General features: G+C 40.8%; 1 protein-coding gene across 1 annotated transcript in view; it reads left to right on the forward strand.

The window, feature by feature from the left end:
- Nucleotides 1-22,882, forward strand: part of LOC113407525 (rab GTPase-activating protein 1-like) — a 536,766-nt gene that overhangs the window by 127,656 nt on the left and 386,228 nt on the right. The window contains 3 exon segments of the mRNA XM_026656123.1: nt 1,550-1,652; nt 2,965-3,131; nt 18,536-18,680. Coding sequence (XP_026511908.1) covers nt 1,550-1,652; nt 2,965-3,131; nt 18,536-18,680 — 415 coding nt within the window.

Here is a 22,882-nt window from a genome sequence, read left to right on the forward strand (position 1 = left end):
TTTTTTTTTGTTTTTTTTTTGCTTGGGGCGGCCAAAAAGCCAGAGCCGGCCCTGATCGAGGTAGAGGTGTATACCTAAACTATCCCCAACTTATCACCATCCTTTTTATAACAACCTTTTACATATTTGATTACTTAGTGTCCCCCCTCAGTCTTCTCCAGTTATCTACATATCTCTGCTAGTGCATCTCAGTATTGATATGAACAAATCTGCTTTTCCAGTTCTATCCTTTGATTAGGAAGTGGAACAACAAATTGTAGTAAATTTTGTGGTTGCTTTGTAACGTAGACAAATGTCTACTGAAACAGGTCTATAAAACGTATTTTAATATGTCATCTTAACTAGGATTTGAATCCAGGTGTCCAGAAATAAAACCCATTGCATTAAACTACTGCATCACATAATCTCTTAGTTTATTTGCTTAAGTATAACAAATATTCTAAAGAGTGCTTTTTCTGTTTATTTGGAGAATTCAGCACTAGAACTGTGTGAATCATGGATTTTTCAATTCTCTGACTATTCCAAAAATACATGTTTTGGTTCAGGTGGAAGTGAAAACAATTTTTTTTTTTTTTTTTTTGTAATTTGCAGCGAATTAAAAAATCAGAAAAAAATTCGAGCTGGGTCAAGTCAAACATTTTGTTCAAACCGACTCAATGTCTTTCATTTCAATTCTTATATTTTAACACAAACAGTGGTTTGAGCATTGGCCTGCTAAACCCAGGGTTGTGAGTTCAATCCTTGAGGGGGCCACTTAGGGATCTGGGGCAAAATCAGTACTTGGTCCTGCTAGTGAAGGCAGGGGGCTGGACTCGATGACCTTTCAAGGTCCCTTCCAGTTCTAGGAGATAGGATATCTCCATTAATTTATTTAATTTAAAAATTTTAAATTTAAAAAATGTATTTAATTTATTTGTTGTTCTGACATTTGCCCCTAAAGTTAAGGTTTAATTCTCAAAGAAATCTACTTCAATGGTGGCACATACAAATCTATCAGCCAGCAGCAAACACCAAAGCAAGTGCAACAGGTACAGTTGTACCGTGAGAGATTTCTGCCTCCCCTCTCTCCTGGAAGTTTGGATGTTGATGAGTTCCTCAGAGAGTTTTCCTAGTTTTCACTCTGAATGCTTTCTCTCCTGTGCTGATTGGCTTTTTTACTCCTGCACAGTCAGTTTTCCTGACCCTGTCCCCCATGTCTGCTTCCCTTGCCTTCCCCTCATCACTCCCTACATTGTCTCTTCTCCCTTCATTTGTTCGTCTATTCTCATACTCTAAAACAGTAAAACATAAAGCCAGAGACACCCTCCCCCAAAATAAAATACTAACAAAAATAATTGAACTAAATGAAAATAAATGAAATGTTTCAAGCTATTGTGTTCACTTTGCTTGTATGTTCTATCCCTTTTCCACCTTGTCTACCTTAACTGTTTAGATTTGAAGCTCTTTGAAGCAGGGGGTTATCTTACTGGACAATTCCTAGCACAACTGGGCCCCTGATATTGGTTCTAGGTGCCACTGTAATGCATGTAATGCATGTGTTTATTCTTAGGAGTCCATGGGAAAGAGCTGTGATGGGAGAGCATATGTTATTACTGGAATGTGGAATCCTAATGCACCTACTTTTCTAGTACTTAATGAGGAAACACCTAAAGGTAAATGATTTTTTTTTAACAAGCTGTTTTGCTTGCTTAGTAATTATTTAGTATGGTAAAGAATACTTAACCTCATTTAATAAATGTTCTCTGTCTTTGTCTCTCTGACACCATGCTGTATATTTCAGTTTAATATTAACATCATGGTAACCCCAAAGGCCTCAGTCAGTATCACAACCTCACTGTGCGAGGAACTGTATAAACACATATAACATAAAGAATTGCTCATACTAGCATGTGCTCTTGCTGCCAGGTCAGAATCCTGTAGAAGAGCAGTGTGTGAGGTCACAGGCATGTTCCCCTGGGGATTAGAATTTTCAATCCCAAGGGTACTTAGGAGCCATTTCCTCACTGTGCATAGTTCCTGTTTTACTGCTTGGTTGAATCTGGAACTCCTATCCTTTTTTTTTAAACCTTGATTTTGGCCTTCAATGTAGTATTGACTCCTAGGACAGCATAATTTTTCTTATTCTTGGATTTTTTTAAAGTGTATTTTAAAGTGTTATATAGTTTGTTACTTCTAGCATAGTGTAGACTTGGCTGTTGCTGTGCAAGAGCCAAGTCTACACAATTTCCAGTTCATGACTTGACTGCGTTCTTTCCATTGTCCATTTGTAGTCTGATCACATAACTATCCCAGTTGAGTGCATTTGTTATTGCCTGAGGCTCTGTATCCTATTCCTGATGACTAAAAACTAACTCTTATTTTAAAAGCTGTTTCCTGCAACAGTAAAATCACATACTTAAGGAGTCTTATTTGTAACTTACCAGGCATAGGCATCATTAATCCATTTTGTACCCAAGTGCCAGTGGGGCTTGGGACAAATGGAGGATGATGTAGGGGATGCCTTGACACTTGAGTATCTGGCTTCTAATACAGCTCACTACTTTAGCATTAGATTACACCTTCAGATTTGTGACCTGATCCAGTGTAATTTTCCAATTATTTGACCTCAGACCATGGCTCTGGTCCACAGTTTCTTCATTCCCTCCCCCTCCTCACCCCATATGGGACATTTTGCCTCCATTCTTGCAAATGCTTATTTGTGTGAGAGAACTACCAGAATTATTTGGTATTAAAGGAGAATATCCCATTGGCTATTGTGCATTTCATTCTATGTGGATATACAAGATCTAAAACAGAAATGAAATATGTGCTGCAGAATCAATAGATGGATTTAATAGGAAGGGATTTGGACCTAAATAGCCATCTATTTCCGTGGTGTTTTTTTATACTACTCAGTACCTTGAGAAATTGAATCTTTTTGAGACTGACTACTTTTGTGAATGTGAATTTATTTTTGTGTTCCAGATAAACGTGTGTACATGACTGTGGCAGTGGATATGGTGGTCACTGAAGTGGTAGAGCCAGTCCGCTTTTTGCTGGAGACTGTTGTTCGTGTGTACCCAGCTAATGAGCGTTTCTGGTATTTCAGCAGAAAAACCTTCACAGAAACTTTCTACATGAAGCTAAAACAGGTACAGCAGTGTTTTCTAATAAGAATAAAATTGCCTTTCTTTAGGAAAAATTGACTTTCTGAGCATTAGGTCTACCCTTTTTAATTATTTGTTTCTGTAGATGTTTCCAATGCCCCTGATTATGCCTAGAGCCGGCTCTGCGCCATTAACAGGCTAAGCAATTGCTTAGGGCCCCAAGCAGCTGAAAGGGGCCCCCATTCACTTTTTGTGTTTTGGGGGTTGGGGGTGAACAATATTCATGCTTAGGGCCTCCAATGGGCTAGCACCACCTTTGTAACGGCGATAAAGAATAGCGTTTAAAAATGAAGAAAAGTCAATCCTTTGAAAGTCTTAATTTTATCGTGTTATCTTTTATCTAGTTTTATTTATATGTACACACACATAAAATAAATAAAAGTCATGAATTTAATTTGTTTTGTTAAAATGTTTTGGAGTTCACAGGTCCAAGTTGGTTACAAATGCACTTTGCTTAATCTCAAATACTCCTTTTCATGCTAGTCAATGAAAGGACCATTATTCATCTCTAGGCATTTGAGTTTGTATTCCCTGGCATTACACATTTTATAAATGCTTAAATTGGAAGCTTCCTATATAGTTCTAAATTGCTCACTGATGCAGTGGTAAACGTCTACGTATACTTACAATAATGTAGCTCTAACATTAAAGCAACCCAGGCATCTTTAAATATCAACAGCTCACTCTAGTACTGTAGTTCATTACAGCATCATTTATTCTTCAGATTATTTTATATAGTGTCATTTATGTGTAGGGCCCTACCAAATTCACAGTCCCTTTTGGTTAATTTCACAGTATTGTTAACTCTACGGGTCCTGACCCAAAAAGGAGTTGAGGGGCTGGGGGGATTGCAAGGTTATTGTAGGGGGGGTTGCAGTACTGCTACCCTTACTTCTTTGCTGTTGCTGGCGGCAGTGCTGCTGTCAGAGCTGGGCGGCCAGAGAGCGACAACTGCTGGCCAGGAGCCCAGCTCTAAAGGCAGAGCCGCTGCCAGCAACAGCGCAGACGTAAGGATGGCCTGGTATGGTATTGCCACTCTTACTTCTGCACAGCTGTTGGTGGGGTACTGCCTTCAGAGCTGGGCGCCCAGCCGACAGCCACTGCTCTCTGGCTGCCCAGCTCTGAAGGCAGCGCAGAAGTAAGGATGGCAATACTGTAACCCCCCTGCAACTCCCTTTTGGATCAGTACCTCCAATTTGAGAAACGCTGGTCTCCCCCTTGAAATCTGTAAAAGCACACAAATGACCAAATTTCACGGTTCGTGATGTGTTTTTCATGACCGTGAATTTGGTAGGGCCCTAAAGATAATACAAAAGTGAAGGCAGAAACTTTAAAACTGACGTAGTGACAGAAGAAAAAATATTCTAATATCTGCCACTAGTTGGTCTTCACGAGTCATAGCTCAAATGTTTAAAAATGCACCTGCATGAGCTATACATGCAAAAAGTCCAGTGCATGTGTAAATTGTGGATTTTCACATGCCAGATACACTTACACTTGGGTAACCCTGATTTGCACATACAAAATGAGGAGTTTACATGCATAATTTATGCATTGACACTCTTGTGGGTAGCTATCAAGGCTGTATCCCCACTTTGAACTTTAGGGTACAAGAGTGGGGGCCTGCATGAGGACTTCTAAGCTTAACTACCAGCTTAGTTCTGGTCCGCTGCCACCATTCCCTACCCTGGGAAGCTTTTAGAAACCTCTCACCAATTCCCTGGTGAATACAGATCCAAACTCCTTGGATCTTAAACAAGGAGAAATTGACCTTTCCCCCCTCCTTCCTTTCACCAACTCCTGTTGAATACAGATCCAAACCCCCTTGGATCTTAAAACAAGGAGAAATCAATCAGGTTCTTAAAAAGAAGGCTTTTAATTAAAGAAAAAGGTAAAAATCATCTCTGTAAAATCAGTATGGAAAATAACTTTACAGGGTAATCAAACTTAAAGAGCACGGAGGACCCCCCTCTGTTTTAGGTTCAAAGTACAGCAAACAAAGATAAACACTCTGATAAAAGGTACATTTACAAGTTGAGAAAACAAAGTAAAACTAAGACGCCTTGCCTGGCGTTTTTACTTACAAGTTTGAAATATGAGAGACTTGTTTAGAAAGATGGGGAGAACCTGGATTGATGGTTGGTCCCTCTCAGTCCCAAGAGCGAACCACCCCTTAAAACAAAGAGCACACACACAAGCCTTCCCCCTCCCCCAAGATTTGAAAGTATCTTGTCCCCTTATTGGTCCTTTGGGTCAGGTGTCAGCCAGGTTACCCGAGCTTCTTAACCCTTTACAGGTAAAAGGATTTTGGAGTCTCTGGCCAGGAGGGATTTTAGTAATGTACACAGGAGAGCTGTTACCCTTCCCTTTTTAGTTATGACAGTAGCCTTCAAAAATGATAAGCCCATTTGATTGGTAAGGATCAGGAAATGAATCTTTCCTTGATTCAGTGAACTTGTGCGTAATGGGGCTGTAACCTCACCTTGCTCTGTGGCTTTTTTTTTTTTTTTAATGTATAGAAGGAGATAATTTACCTGAATATACCTGTGGTTCTGGTGTGTGGAGAAATTTGCCTCCTTATCTCCTCTTGAATGTTGCTGGTAAAGTTGTAAAATTGGCAAAGTTCATGGCCTGCTTGAATGAATGTCATAAGAACATAAGAATGGTCATGCTGAGTCAGACTGAAGGTCCATCTAGCCCAATATCCTGTTATTCGACAGTGGCCAGTGACAGATGCTTCAGAGGGAATGGACAGAACAGAAGCATTATGGAGAGATCCATCCCTTGTTGTCCACTCTCACCATCTGGCAGTCAGAGGTTTTGGGACACCTCATAGACTCATAGACTTTAAGGTCAGAAGGGACCATTATGATCATCTAGTCTGACCTCCTGCACAACGCAGGCCACAGAATCTCACCCACTCACTCCTGTAATAAACCCCTAACGTATGTCTGAGCTATTGAAGTCCTCAAACCATGGTTTAAAGACTTCAAGGTGCAGACAATTCTCCAGCAAGTGACCCACGCCCCACGCTGCAGAGGAAGGCGAAAACCCCCTAGAGCCTCTGCCAGTCTGCCCTGGAGGAAAATTCCAAATATGACGATCAGCTAAACCCTGAGCATGTGGGCAAGACTCACTAGCCAGACAGCCAGGAAAGAATTCTCTGTAGTAACTCAGATCCCACCTCATCTAACATCCGATCACAGGCCATTGGGCATTTTTACTGCTAATAGTCAAAGATCAATTAATTGCCAAAATTAGGCTATGCCATGGGGGTTGCATCCCTGACCATCTTACCTAATAGCTATTGATGAATTTATTCTTTTTGAACCCAGTCCCCTGGCAATGAGTTCCACAGATTGAATGGGCGTTGTGTGAAATAATATTTCCTTATGTTTGTTTTTAAACATTGCTCATATTAGTTTCACTGGGTGACCCCTAGTTCTTGAGTTAGGAAAGTTATTTATCCCTTCACATATTCACTTTCTCCACACCATTCATGATTTTATAGTCATATCTTTCTTTTCTAAATTGAACAGGCCTAGGCTTTTTAATCTCTCCTTATATGGAAGTTGCTCCAGATCTCTAATCATTTTCGTTTCCCTTCTCTGTACTTCTTCCAGTTTTAATGTATTTCTTTGAGATCGCACCGCCAGAACTGCATGCAGTATTCAAAGGCTTTCCATGGATTTATGTAATGGCACTATGATATTCACTGTTTTATTATCTATCCCTTTCTTAATGGTTCCTAACATTGTTAGGTTTTTTTGACTGCCGTTGCACATTGAGCGGATGTTTTCATAGAACTATCGGCAGTGTCTCCAAGATCTTTCTTGAGTGATAACTGTTCCCATCATTTTGTGTGTATATTTGGGATTATATTTTCCAATGTACCGTACTTTGCACTTATCAATATTGAGTTTTATCTGCCATTTTGTTGTCCAATCACCCAGTTCAGTGAGATCTCTTTGTAACTCTGCTGTCAGCTTTGGACTTAATTATCTTCAATAATTTTGTATTATCTGCAGACTTTGCCATCTCACTGTTTACCCCTTTTTCCAGATCATTTGTGATGAATATGTTGAACAGCACAGGTCTCTGTACAGATCCTTGGGAACCCCACTATTTATCTCGCTCCATAATGAAAACTGACCATTTATTCATCTTGTAATCAATTATTGATCCATAAAAGTACCTTCCCTCTTATCCCATGACTACTTACTTTGCTTCAGAGCCTTTGGTGAGGGACCTGGTCAAAGGCTTTCTGAAAGTCCAAATACACTATATCCACTGGATCTCGCTTGTCCAAGTGTTTGCTGACACCCTCAGAGAATTCTAATAGATTGCTGAGTAATGATTTCCCTTTACAAAAGCCATGTTGACTCTTCCCAACATATTGTGTTCATCAGTGTGTCTGGTTGAAACTATAGTAAAAAAACAAAAATTATCAATGTGCCTGGTACTGAAGTTTGGCGTCCTGGCCCGTAATTGCCATGATCTACTCTGGAGCCTTTTAAAAAAAATATTGTTATTTTAGCTGCTGTCCTGTCATCTGGTATGAAGGCTAATTTAAATGCTAGGTTACATACCACACTTAGTAGTTTTGCAATTTCATATTTGAATTCCTTCAGAACTCTTGGGTGAATACCATCTGGTCCTGCTGAGTTATTACCATTTAACTGATCATGTTGTTCCAAAACCTTCTCTATTGACACCTCAATCTGGGACAGTGCCTCATACACCTCTACCCCGATATAACGCTACCTGATATAACACGAATTCAGATATAACGTGGTAAAGCAGTGCTTCAGGGGGGCGGGGCTGCGCACTCTGCCGGATCAAAGCAAGTTCGATATAACGTGGTTTCACCTATAACGCGGTAATATTTTTTGGCTCCAGAGGACAGCGTTCTATCGGGGTAGAGGTGTATTTGTCACCTAACAAGAATGGATTGGGTGTGGGAATCTCCCTCATATCCACTTCAGTGAAGACTGATGAGAAGAATTAATTTAGCTTCTCTGCAATGGCCTTGTCTTCCTTGAGTGCTGCTTCAGCATATGGGTCATCCAGTGGCCCCATGGACTGTTTGGTAGTCTTCCTGCTTCTGATGTGCTTAATTTTTTTTAAGTTTGTCTTTTGCTAATTACTTTTCAAATTCTTTTTCGGTCTGCCTAATTATACTTTTACACTTGATTTACCAGATTTTTTGGTTTTCTATTTTCCTCAGTAGGATCTGACTTCCAATTTTTAAAGGATGCCTTTCTGCTTCTAATTGCTTCTTTTACTCTGCTGTCTAGCCATGGTGGCATTTTTGTGCCGCTCTTACTGTTTTTTTTATTTGGGGGGCGTAATACATTTAATTAGAGCCTCTACTATGGTGTTTTCAAAAAGTTTCCATGCAGCTTGCAGGCACTTCACTGTGTGGCACCCACTTCTCGCGAGCGCCCCCTTCTGGTTGGGTGTGTTTGCGGTCTTTAAACCAGTCCCAGCCTTGGTATTGGGCTATACCCCCAGGACTTCCTCCCTGAAGGCAATGGTTTTGCCCTTTTAGTCTGTTCTGCCCCCAGTTCTCCAACTGGGCCTCCTGACAGTTTAGTCCCCTTATGGGGGTTTACTGCTGTCCAGTTGTAGGCCCTTCCCCAGTGGCCTGTGGGGGAACTCGGGTCCACCAACTACTGAGTCTCATCCCAGGGATCCTAAGAATAGTAGCCACGCTCCACTTTAGTAAAAGTGCCTTCAGTTCCCTGGGCCACTTCCCCCTGGCCCCAGCCTTCCCTGACACCTTACTCTTAGCTCAGGGCCCTTCTAAGTTCAGGCCCAGCAGCCAGCCAGGAGCTCCCCCAGTCCTTACTAGCACTGAGTTGTCCGTTGTGCTGCATTTCCCTTTGGCCAGCCAGGAGTACTGTCTGCACTCGTCTAGCTCCAGCAAGGAACTGCCCCTCTCTGTCTCCGCAGCTACTTTTTATAGGGCTCTCCTCCTGGTCCCTGATTGGCTGCTCCCTGAAGCCACTCTGATTGGCTGCTTTCCCTGGAGCCACTCTAGCCCGCTTGGAGGACCTCTCCACCGTTCTTTCCTGGGACGAGTGTGGCAGGACCCTGAGGCTTCCAGCAAGGGGCCTCAGGGCCTAGTCCACCCTGTCACACAGTTCCGTTTAGTTTCCTTTTAACTAGGTTCCTTGTTTTGGTGGTGTTTTCCTTTTTGAAATTAAATGGGACTGTGATGGGTTAGTTTGGTATTTTCTCCCCGGTAAGGATGTTAATTTTAATTATGTTATGGTCACTATTACCAAGCAGTTCAGTTATATTTATCTCTTGGACCAGACCCTGTGCTCCACTTAAGACTAAATCAAGAACTGCCTCTACCCTTGTGGGTTTCAGGGTAAGCTGCTTCAAAAGGCAGTTTTGACGGGATCCCCAGGGTGCAGCCTGGGACTGTGGGACTGCTGTGCCCCCTGAACTCTCTCCAGCCTGGGCTGTCTCTCTCATGTCTTGCTAGTGACCAGCAGCAAACCCCTCCAGGTGCTATCACTCAGCACAACCACATGTGGAGACCCCACACCCAGCTAGATTGAATGAGTGCTTCCAGAGCCACTCATGAATCACACAGGGAAAGGCACCTGAGCCAAATCCCCCCAGCTCCCAGCACTGTACCCCAGAAATATACCATCTTGCACTGCTCAAGATGGGCAGTGCAAATGTATTAATTGGTTCATTCTTCATCAATGGAAAGTGGATATACACCAGCCTTTGCAAAACCTGAGCAGATTTGCCCCACACTTGATACAAACTCACTGGTAAAGATGAACAGTAAAACAAATTTATTGACTATAAAAAGATTTTAAGTGATATGAAGTGATAGGCAAAAAGTCAGAGTTGGTTACCAAAAGAAATAAAATATAAGCACGCAATCTAAACTCTCAACCCTGTTAGACTGGGCAACAGTTAGACTAAGCAGTTTTTCTCACCCCACTGGATATTGCAATCCTTAATATACAGATTTCACCCTTGAAATCTGGGCCAGTCCCCTCAGTTGGAGTCTTCAGAGTGTCCTTGTCGCTTGCAGCGTAGGTGGTTGAAGGAGAAAGGCCCAGCATGGGCCCCCTGTGTTTGATTTTATATCCTCAGTCCACATGCTTGGAAAACACATGTCCAGGCATCTCTGGGTGGGCATTGCTGAGTCTCCAGGCAAGGTTGAGCAATTCCCCTGTTGTGGCCTCATGCAGGTGAGTCATTGCATTGTAGCTCCCTTGCTGGACAATGGTTGTTGATGCGTTGATTGACACCCCGCCCGGGTGTTGGTTACTTTCCTTGCTGTTGCCTCTGGGGAGCTAATATCTGGTTGATCCCCCAAATTACAGCATGTTTTAGTGACAAGCATACAACACAATTCTCATAACTTCATATTAGGGCTGTCAATTAATCACAGTTAACTCACGTGATTAATTCAAAAAAATTAATCGTGATTAATCACACTTATAACAATAGAATACCAATTGACATTTATTAAATATTTTTGGATGTTTTTCTACATTTTCAATATTGATTTAAATTACAAAACAGAATACAAAGTGCACAGTGCTCACTTTATATTATTATTTTTGATTACAAATATATGCGCTGTAAAATGATAAACAAAAGAAATAGTATTTTTCAATTCATCTCATGCAAGTACTGAAATGCAATCTCTTTATTGTGAAAGTGTAACTTACAAATGCAGATTTTTTTTGATTACATAACTGCACTCAAAAACAAAACAGTGTAAAACTTTAGAGCCTACAAGTCCACTCAGTCCTACTTCTTATTCTGCCAATCCCTAAGATAAACAAATATCAGAGGGGTAGCCGTTAAGGTAACTCCCTTCTCTTCGTGTGCCAGTATATTTATGCTTGTATCTGTAATTTTCACTCCATGCATCTGAAGAAGTGGTTTTTTACCCACGAAAGCTTATGCCCAAATACATCTGTTAGTCTTTAAGGTTCCACTGGACTCCTCATTGTTTAAGATAAACAAGTTTGTTTACATTGACGGGAGATCCTGCTGCCTGCTTTTTATTTACAATATCACCTGAAAGTGAGAACAGGCCTTCTCATGGCACTTCTGTAGCTGGCATTGCAAGGTATTTACTTGCCAGATATGCTAAACATTCATATGCCCCTTCCATGCTTCGGCCACCATTCCAGAGGGCATGCTTCCATGCGGATGATGCTCGTAAAAACAATAATGCGTCAATTAAATTTGTGACTGTACTCCTTGTGGGGAGAATTGTATGTCTCCTGTTCTGTTTTACCCGCATTCTGCATATATTTCATGTTATGGCAGTCTCGGATGATGAGCCAGCATGTGTTCATTTTAAGAACACTTTCACAGCATTTGACAAAATGCAAAGAAGGTACCAATGTGAAATTTCTAAAAATAGCTACAGAACTCGACCCAAGGTTTAAGAATCTGAAGTGCTGTCCAAAATCTGAGAGGGACGAGGTGTGGAGCATGCTTTCAGAAGTCTTAAAAGATCAACACTCTGATGCGGAAACTATAGAACCCAAACCACCAAAAAAAGAAAATCAACCTTCTGGTGGTGGCATCTGACTCAAATGATGAAAATGAACATGCGTCTGTCCGCACTGCTTTTGATCGTTATCAAGCAGAACCCATCATCAGCATGGAAGCATGTCCTCTAGAATGGTTGTTGATGCATGAAGGGACATATGAATCTTTAACGCATCTGGCATGAAAATATCTTGCAACGCCAGCTACAACAGTGCCATGCGAACGCCTTTTCTCACTTTCAGGTGACATTGTAAACAAGAAGCAGGCAGCATTATTTCCTGCAAATTGTAACCATTGTTGTTTGAGTGATTGGCTGACCAAGTAGTAGTCCTGAGTGGACTTGTAGGCTCTAAAGTTTTACATTATTTTATTTTTGAATGCTGATTTTTTTTTGTACATAATTCTACGTTTGTAAGTTCAACTTTCATGATAAAGAGATTGCACTACAGTACTTGTATGAGGTGAATTGAAAAATAATTTTTGTTTTTTTACAGTGCAAATATTTGTAATAAAAAATAAATATAAAGTGAGCACTGTACACGTTGTATTCTGTGTTGTAATTGAAATTAATATATTTGAAAATGTAGTAAACTTCCAGAAATATTTAAAATAAATGATATCCTATTGTTGTTTAACAGCGCAATTAATCACAATTAATTTTTTTAATCGCTTGACAGCCCTACTTCATATGCATTAATGATATACATATATGGATAGAGAAATGACTTTCAGCAGATGATAACCTTTCCCTTGATACCTTACAAGGCATGCTTTATATGTAATATCACAATTATGTACAGATGAGGAATATGGGGGATTACAGGGTGTTCCCTGAGGGTTACAGCATGTCACAGCAGTCATTTATGGTATCCAGACATTTTTCTGTCTGCATCCCTGTCTTGAGGTGACACATACCCAGTCAGTTCGAGGATAGTTGAAATCCCTCATTATTGTTGGGTTTTCTGTTTTTGTAGCCTCTGTAAACTCCTTGAGTATTTCACAATCACTGTCACCACCCTGGTCAGGTGATTGGTAGTATATTCCTGCTACTATACTCTTATTATTCATGTATGGAATTTCTATCCATAGAGATTTGATAGTAAAGTTTGATTTATTTAAGTTTTTTACTATATTTGACTCTGCTTTCTCTCACAGGTAGTGAAACCCACCCACCAGTGCAATCTACTGGAATTCTTACATATTTTGTGCCCCACTATTAGTGTCACGTGGATTAACATTGTTCCACCAAGTTTCTGTAATGCCTCTTACTTCAATATCCTCATTCAATCCCAGGCATTCAGGTTCACCCATTTTAGTAATCAGTGTTATAGCATTTATATACAAGCACGATATTTAATTGTCCGCCTTCATGTGATATTTCAAGTGATGTCATCTACACTGCCCCCCTGGTGTGTGGAAGGAGTAGTGAGGGAATTAGTGTTATAAATTGAAGCATTAAATGATCATTATTAATGAAAATCACGATATAGATTATTGTAATGTTATATAATGCTTTAATAATATTGATTAAGACACGTAACTTCCTCAGAATAACACACAACAGATTTTTGTGCAAGTTATATTTCCTCCTGAATATTTCACTTCATTAGCACCCCCAGAGCTCTGTTTGGCATTATTTGTATGAAGGGACTGTGTAGTTCAATCTAGGGGAGGTGGACCCAAGATACAGCATACTGCATATTCCCTCTGTGTGTCTCTCCCAGGACTCTGTGTGTGTGATTAACATGATTTTGCATCCGTCCTTGCCATGCAGTGGAAGGGTGCATATGCTTCTTAGGATAGGTCTATACTACCTGCCGAATCAGCGGGCAGTGATCGATCCAGCGGGGGCCGATTATTGCGTCTAGTCTAGACGCAATAAATAGACCCCCCGAGTGCTCTCCTGTCGACTCCTGTACTCCACCGGCATGAGAGGTGCAGGCGGAGTCGACGGGGGAGCGGCAGCAGTTGACTGACCGCAGTGAAGACACCATGGTGAGTAGATCTAAGTACGACGAAGTATCTTAGATCAACCACCTTCCCCCCCCTTCACCCCGTCAATGTAGACCAGGCCTAAGTATATGTAAGCTTTATTGAATAATGTTCAGTAGAGTAGAATCCAAAGGTCCTCCCGATAGTTCTCTCCTGGCTGACACCCAATTACTTGCATTATTATTCAGTTCATTCTGGAATTATGTAGAGTTTCATACTCCTGCAATAAACATTGATCCATTTTCTCTAGAGACTTACACATTATATTGATATTGGCTCAAGATCTGAAGAGAGGAGTCTGATCTTCTAATTTGTGTTGTACTGCAGTGGAACCACAACCCCTGTGGTTGACTTAAATGAATAGGACTGACTTAATTTTGCTGATCCTAAGCTAGAATGACAATTGTCACCTTACTGAGGGATAAAACAATTAGTGCTGAACAGCTAGTGATGTTTTTACTATGCAATAAAGGCACAGACTACACTAAATGCCCACCTGAGTAAATCAGTCTCATGCAAGCTGTTTTCTTTGGCACTCCTGCTCTTCAGTTTTACAATAGAGATAAGTGAAATACAGTCTTGGTAGTCCATCGATCCGATGATGACAAATCTGTGCAGATCATCAGTTGTTGGTCTTATTGTGTGCCCTCTGATGGCTATACAAGCCAATTCTAGAGGTGCACATTTTGCTGCAGATGGTGCATGGGAAGTTCGCGGTCAGTGGATTGTGCGCTGTTGATGCTCTGTGACACCGTTCGCGTGCCTCTTGTAGATACTGGCAGCGGTCTTCCTCAAAGGCGATGCAGGTATTTCTGACTGTTGCACGCCACTGTGGTCTGTCGCTGGCGGTGTCCTCAAAGTCCCTAGGTTTGATACTGCTGTACTGCAGATTGGTTTTGATGGTGCCCTTGTAACGTTTCCGTGGACGACCTATATGCCGGATGCCCTGGGAGAGCTCACCATACAGAAGCTGGCGGGGGATTCTGTTGGCATCCATGAGGCTGACATGACCGGTCCAACGTAGCTGTGACTTCATGATCATCATTTCGATGCTTGTCATCTGGGCTCTCTCGAGGACTTCGAGATTGGGCACTTTGTCTTGCCAGCGGATCTTCATGATGTTACGGAGGCAGCGCATGTGAAATGCTTCAAACTGCTTGATGTGACGCCTATATAGTGTCCATGTTTCGCACCCTTACAAAAGAGATGAAAGAACAACAGCTCTGTACACAAGCAGTTTTGTTGACATCCGGATGTTATGGTGATTTAAAACTTTGACACGCAGACAGCCAAGTGCCTGGCTTGCTTTGGATATTCGTGCATTGATCTCATTATCTAGTGATCCATCACTGGATATGACACTACCCAGATATTTAAAGTTCTCCACTACTTTCAGCTGAGTGCCGTCGATGGAGATACTCGGACAGAAGCATTGGATCCAGGTGCAGGTTGATGGAGAACTTCTGTCTTTCCGAGGCTGATAGTTAGTCCGAAAAGTTGTGAGGCCTCAGCAAACTTGTTGACAATGTGCTGAAGATCATTTTCAGTGTGAGCCATGAGGGCACAATCGTCAGCAAAGAGTGCCTCAAGAAGGAGTTTCTGCACTGTCTTAGTCTTTGCATTCAGGCGACGGAGGTCAAAAGGTGAACCATCGTGCCGGTATTTCAAGTATATACCTCGGTCCAGATCTTTCACTGCATGGTTAAGGACACATGCAAAGAACAGGTTAAATAGGACAGGAGCGAGAACACATCCTTGTTTCACGCCGTTGGTGATGTATAAATACAGTAGAATTTATAAAAAACACAAGTATGTGAAAATGTGGAAGACTGCTGCCCTTTCCAGTTTTAAAGAGCGCACACTATAATCCTTTTTATTTACATTTGCTTGATACTTATCTTAAAATACAGCTTCTTTCTTGGTCCAAGTAAACTTGAGTCAGCAGGGCATGTTTCAAGGAAACCTTTGCCTTTTTTTGAGGTGATTTTAAGGGTATCAGTGGGAAGTAGATTGAGGGGGCATTTTTGGTGGTTAGAAGAGTCCTAAATGTTGGCAGTGGGCTAATCTGAAGTTCTTAATGTATTTTTAAAATGTTTGTTTATACGTGCCTTGAGTTTCAGACAAACACATTTTAAAAAAATGAAAAGGACATTTAAACAGATTTCTGAATGCTATACCAAGTCCTCAAAGTAATGCTAAAGCTGTACTACTGCAATGTTCTCAATAACACCCCTCTCTATACCTCCAAAAGGAATGTCCGAGACTTTGATAAATGATGAGATTATCAGTGTCGACATAATTGCTTGACCAGGGGCCTTGCAATTACTTGATACTGACATCCTGGGAGGTGAAACGTGTATGCATTGATAATGGAGCGAATTTCTCCCTGCTATATTTTACTAATCACAAGGGTAATGGATCTAAATTATAAACTGTAGATTTCACCCCGCACTTCCAGATCTGTATGGAAAATTGTCTGATACTCGGAAAGAGAGAAGAGGACCCATGCCTTGCTTTTTCCCAACATGGAATGGTTATAATAGAAACAGGTGTGATGGACTGATCAGAGTAGGGGGAAAACGCTTGATTTTGTCCAACCACAGGCAGTGCAGATTTAGACTACCCCATGGAACAGTTTCACCAACTGGAACTGAAACTACAGGAGGTATTTAGAGTGGAAGATGTTAATTACTGTGGGTGGAAATTGGCCAGCAAGCTGGAGTTAGTGCTCCCTTTTTAAATTAAAGGTTCCAGGGGCTCATAAATGACAAGTGGTCAGTGCCTTGGTTTTACACAGCAGGTTCTCATATGTTACTCTTATTTTTTTTTTTTGCTGACAGAGGAAACAGTAATATCTTATTCTAATCCTTGGTCATTTTTTCCTTTCACTTATCCTTTATTGGATATTCCTTTTTTCTCATGTGGTTAACACTATGCTTCTGAGACAAATTTAACACCACCTCCGTAAAACTACTTTCATTTGCTTTTTGAGGCTGACTTGACATTATTAGCCTGTTTGAAAAATAACTTTATTTTAACTCTGATTATGTAAGGTTTGCAAAGAATGAAGCAGGCTGAAAAAAACCTGATCTAAAACTGGTCTTAAAATGTACTTTTTGGCTTTACTTTATCTCCAGTTCACTTAATAGCAGCTATTTGGCTTTATTATTGTACAACCATATGAAAATACATGAATCACTGTACTTTTTAAATAATAATGTTGAGTACATCAGAGAAGAAACTTTTTAAAGTGGGAGTGGGCAGTAAGGAGAGATGTATATACTGTTCTGTGATGTCTGGGAAGCAAAGCAGCTGGGGCACATGTTGGAGAGGAGACATCTAGGAACAGTCCTGGTGTCTGGTTCTCTTCTCTTCCAAGATTTAATGTGGACACACTAAAGAGCTATTTTATTGATTTTTTTTCTTCTAGAAAATTCTATAAAATTCATTTATCCAATGCTCAAGATTTAAGTACATTACATTTTTAAAAATATGAAGTACAAGTTGTTTTAATCAACAAAAGAATTTGATGGGTCTTTAATGGATCGTTTGTCTCACCTCATCCATGCTAAATAAAGCATGTGAGAAAATGTATTCCTTTCCGTGTGCCTTGAAAGTTATCAAACTCAGGCACAGTCAGGTATGAAGCTACTTTTGAGTGTCAAGTGCCCTCCAGTAAGAATGCCTTGTTCCCCAAATTGTTATAACTAGGGATATTGAGCTCAGGCATTCCAACTAATTTCAGCTACTGCTAAAATATAAATACACTGGATACAAATCCTAAAGGGCTCCTGGGATTAAATGGAAGATGCACTGTACACAATCTACTTCTAAGGATCCTTTCATAGCACGTTGCTTACGCAGTGGGTGTTGTAATCTTTATGATGCGGAACGTGCTACCTACTGCCAACTCTCAACATTCTACAAAATGCCTAAAAAAATTGGTTTCTCAAAAATGTTTGGTACTTATTTTTATTATCACAACATTTTTCCTGTCTGTTCTTTGCAATTTTTTCTTGCAGCAGTCCCCTCCCTGTCTCAGTTTGTTAAATTTAAATTGTAAAGTTTGTGTTATAATTCCTCAAATACATAAAGGTTGTTGTGGGAGGAGCGTTAACAATAATTATTGTTTTCATTGCTGCTTTTCATCTTCCTCAAATTACGTTCAGCAGTGTCATATACTAATCTCAATCCATGTGTGCAATTTCCATTGAAATTGGATGGAGTCTTGCATAGGTGGTGAGTTATATGGGTTCATGGTGCCCGTGCTCCATCAATATTTAGTAACGTGGGCCTGGCTCCACCAATGTTTGGGCTTATCGCGCTTTGCGGGACCCTGCGCTTCAGGGGGACACAGGGTCCAGGGCAGCCTGGGGGCTTAGCAGGAAGGCTGGCGCTGGCAGCAGCGAGCGACCCGGCCCCAGTCTGCCCCGCTGTACTCCCTCCCCGCCCCCATTCCATCACTTCCCCCAAACTGCTGCCCTGCCTCTTTCTGGCTTCCGCCCCCTCCCCCTGAGCGATGCCAGGAGCTGGCTGGGTGGGCTGGGGCCGGGTTTCTCGCTGCTGCCGGCACTAGGCCCCCTGCTAACTCCCTAGACCACCCTGGACCCCGCGTCCCCCTGAAGCATGGGGCCCCCCAAAGTGCGGGGCCCAGGGCGGTTGCCCTGGTCTGTCCTATGGATGTTCTGGGAATCACCAATAATTATACAAACCTGGCGCTCATGGAGTTTTGCCCCCAAATTACTGTATCAGTCCTTGGTTTAATCCTATTTGAACAAACCAGCAGAAACATGGAGTTGGTGAATAGCAAGAGCCTAACATTAAAACTCATTTCATTTCCTTATTTTTAGTCTGAAGGGAAAAACCACACAAATGCTGGAGACGCAATTTATGAAGTTGTAAGTCTGCAGCGGGAGTCTGAGAGAGATGATGAATCAGTCAGTCCAACAAGTGGAGGGGGTCCACTATCGCCACAGGAGGATGAGGCTGAAGAAGGTAAGAGTAAAATGAACATGTACAATTCCCGTATATGCTGTTTTTTTCATAGTTTGTCTGTCTTTTATTCCCGTATAGGTTTCTTCCTGTTTGTGTCCATCAGGGATGTGTTATAATAGCGCCCTCCCCCACCCCGCCCAATCACCTGTCATTCACAACTAGTGCATCTTCAGTACCAGCAGTAGTGTCCGACACTTTAGACTGTCCTATCTAGGCTGTTTTATCCAGATGTAGCAGCAGACACGGTGCATCCATACAGCACTGTGCACCAAAACTTACCATTCCTTCTCACCTGTTAGGCTAACAAGATAGCAAGCTTCTGTTAAAGGGTTTTTCTTCCAATCAGAGTCCATTATTTTCTAGAAAGAGCTCTCATAATTAACAGCGATGCCAGGAAGCTCTTCGCTGTTTATAGTAGTAATGATTTCTGACTCAATCCCTGGTGCCTGTGGATCATTTTTATGTAACTTAAAAATTTTGTGGATTTTTTTTCTTCGTGCTGCCAATCTATCCTGAATATATTTTAAATGTATAGTAAGTGTCCTTTCAGCAGCTTGTTTGATGGAGCAGGCTTCAATAATTACTATTGCACTATTTATTCCTTTTTTTCCAGTGACTATTATTGAGAATAACAAGTGATTGTTCCAGAATTTAATGAACACTGTGCTATTAGAGAATAAATATTCTCTAGATCTTGCCCTCTTGATGTTGTGTAAAACAGTTTTATTTAAAAATAGAGTAAATAATAGTACAGAGGTGTGCATAGCAGGAAAAATAAAATGGTAAGTTAAACTTAATGTTAGTTTCCATATGTTAAATTCAAAATACTTGCAAAGGAAATAATCCTCTTTTTAAAATGTCATTACAATGTAACACTGTTCTCATGGAAACTGCATTTAGAGTACTTGCCTAGAAGTTATCCATCCCGCTAGATGTGCAGATTAAATGAGTCACTGCCAGTTGTTCTACATACATTTCCATTGTTATGTACCTTCTTTTGCAGATCATTAATTATTATGATGGAAAAAATATAATAGTTTAAAATTACCCCCTCAAAATATTCATTTGTATTTTAGATCTTGAACTAAGATTTATTTACTTGTTTAATTTCTGTTTAGGGTCAAGGGTCATAAATACCTGGCCCATATCATCCCCCCCCCCCTCTTTTTTTTAAACCTGGTCCTGGCTATAGCATATAATATATATTGTAGGGACTTTCCCACTTCATAGGCTAACAGTTAGTTCATCCATGTATGGGTTTTGAGGGGTTGTTCTTTATTCTTTATGAAGTGCTGTTCCCGACTCCATTAGCTCCATCATTTTCCTCATGATTCATTGTATGACATTTGAAGCTTGCAATATTATTTATTTATATAATTCCATAAAAGTGTATGATGCCTTATTTGCATCCTCATCTTGCTTACTTACCCTTTGCAGCTATCTCAATTTCTGCCAACCCCAAGACTAAGCATCCCGTGGTCCTTTGTGAGCTAGATGACTCATGCCATGATTAGGAGTGGAAATGTCACTTTAAGAAATAAGACAGAATATTCTTTCAGTCCATCTGAAGAGAGTGGTTCAGTAGGACTTTTGTGCTGCTGTTCTATCGGCAGATGTGTGAATTTTCTTTCCACCCTGGTTTTAAGGTCATTAGCATTTTAATGTGAATGGGAAATACATTTCATTGTGTCATAAGAGCAAGACCTTATAGAAAATTGGGATCATGTTTTTCTAATAAATAAACCATACCTTTGTTCTTACTGGTGCCTTGGTTTCATGACACTAACTTCCAGTTTGTCTTTATTGCAAAATCATACAGTGGCCATTTAGGAATATTTCATATCAACCTAACATACATTTTCATTACATTTTATCACTAGCATTGCAGTTCATATTTCTGTCAGCTCAGTCATCAAACCTGAGAGCTGGAGGCGGCACAGAAATATTCCCCTGCTTAGTCTTATTTAATTAATATTAACAGTTTGCTTGTCAAAGCAAAAGAATGCGTTGAACCTCCACACTAAATTGCCTTACCTTGCTAACAAGGTTGCTTAATTCAGACTATAATTTAACTAAAAAGAGATCCAGATGTGTATTGACTAAACTTTCTCTTATATGTTGTTGGAAGAGGTCTCAAGTGAAATGTATTAGGGTATCTGTGCTCATGTTCATAATGCATGGTAAAGTAGTGGGAGAGTGAATTATTAATGTGTAATTTTGACAAGGTGCAAGGCATAGCTGATTCAAGCACACTCATAGGGGCCTCCTTTGTAATCATTTTTTCATTTCTTCCCCCATTTAAATTTGCCCTGACAGAAGTCCCCAGACAAAGAGCCATCAGTGGCCAGGAAAGAATCCCAGAGGATGCACCTAGATGGGGGGGAGCATGAAGCACCTGAAAGTGGGGGTCTGGAGTCATCCTCTAGAAACGGGGCAATATGAAATAGCTAGGAGGTTGGAGACTTAGAAGACCCCCATGAGGGGCAACATGAAATGAAGTTAGGCAGCTTGTAACTAGTGAGGAAAAGACAATTCTCCCTCACCTCTCCTGGTCATCTAAGACCCAAACTTGAAGTTCAAGTATCTCCCCCATGCTGCTGTTTCCTCACATGCTTGGCCAAACTTCCTGAGAACTACTACTCAGAAAGAGGAGATCTGCTTTTTTTGGAAGGCTGGGAGGTAGCTGGGGAGGGAAGCAGTTTTCAGGCATAAGAAGTACAACACAGGGGTTCTCACATTCACTCCTTAATAGTGTGTAATGGCGGAATGAAAATAAGTAGGCACTGAACTATGGCAAAAAAATGAAACTGTTGCTCATTACTGTTGCAATGATTGCAGCTGAACTGGTTCTCCCTGTTTTTCCTTCCACTGTGGGTTCTATAGCTTGCTAGAATTAGTCCTGGTGTAAGGTCACCGAATTGTAAAAGGTGTTAACCTCAGTTTCCTCCTCCTCTACACAGGAAAGAGTATAAATTGGTTGCTTAGGATATAGTTGGAGACTGCTCATGGAAAGTCAGGGTTCCATACTTAAGGTCCTAAGACTGGGGAAGGGGAAAGGTATTATTTTTGAGTTAATTTGTTTTGATTTCTAATGATATTTGTTACCCTTTGAAGACAATCCTTGATGACTAGGTCTGTTTTTTGTTTCTGCTGAATCAGTCCACCAGCTCAGTGCTCTTTTGATATGAAGTTGATATACAGCAACTAGGTGTAAATAATTTCGCGAATTAACTTGTCACCTTTTTATCTCCCAGTCATTAAACTGTTTTTGCAATGATGGCTTTTGGGTTCTCTTGATATAGTTTTGTATGATATCAAAAACTAGGGCTCCCTGCTGTTGCCCACATAAAGTCATACTTAATATTCAGTGCTTTCAGAAAGTAGTTCAGAAGTAGGAAATAGATGATAAATAAAATGCGTTCTTTACAAACGTGCCAAAATTATACAAAAAGTTGAATTTATTTTGAGCCAACTATAAGATAGTTTTAATGGCACTGTTTTCCTAAGTAAACTTTTATATTGTTGTAAATTGGCAAAGAATAGTCTTCAAAAAGCGATTCATCCTTAAAAAAAAAAATGAAATAAGTAACACTTTATTAGTAAGATGACACTTCTGGAGACAGTAGCTTGATAAGGAAGAAGTATCTACCCAAAGGTCAGTCATCTTATAGAACATTCTCATGATTTCCTGAAATGCAGTGCTGAATGGAAAACTAAGGAACAGTCAGCCTTTTGCTATAGCAACAGATTTCTTAAAGATGATTAGGCCTCCACCATGGCTGACATACCAGGAAGTGAATTGGGCATCTCCCAGACATGAAAGCATGAGTTTCTGCACTGATGCTGGTGCAGAAGGAAGGGACTGTGCTATCGGAGCCATATTGGAATGTGATTAAACATACGTGGATCTTACTAGGGAGGCGAAGTTTAATTTTTTTGCTCACAAGCTGGGGGGTAGAGGTAGAACTTCAGGAGGGAAGAAAAAATGTGTAGCAGAAGTCCCCTGGTCCTTGGACTTTTCTGAGATGGCTTCACTCTCCAGAAATAAGAACAAAGTAATAGCATGTGAGGATTGAGACGCGGAGGAGAGGTTGATGTTACATGTAGGCACCATGAAATTCAAAGATGAGAGGGAGATCAAAGTGATGGAGGGGTCTGAAAGCTGCAGAGAAATCTGAGAGAGTTATGTATTGGAGGGCCCA

This window comes from Terrapene carolina, unplaced genomic scaffold (genome assembly GCF_002925995.2).
Source record: "Terrapene carolina triunguis isolate 2854851 unplaced genomic scaffold, T_m_triunguis-2.0 Scaffold212, whole genome shotgun sequence".
Lineage (NCBI taxonomy): Eukaryota > Metazoa > Chordata > Testudines > Emydidae > Terrapene > Terrapene triunguis.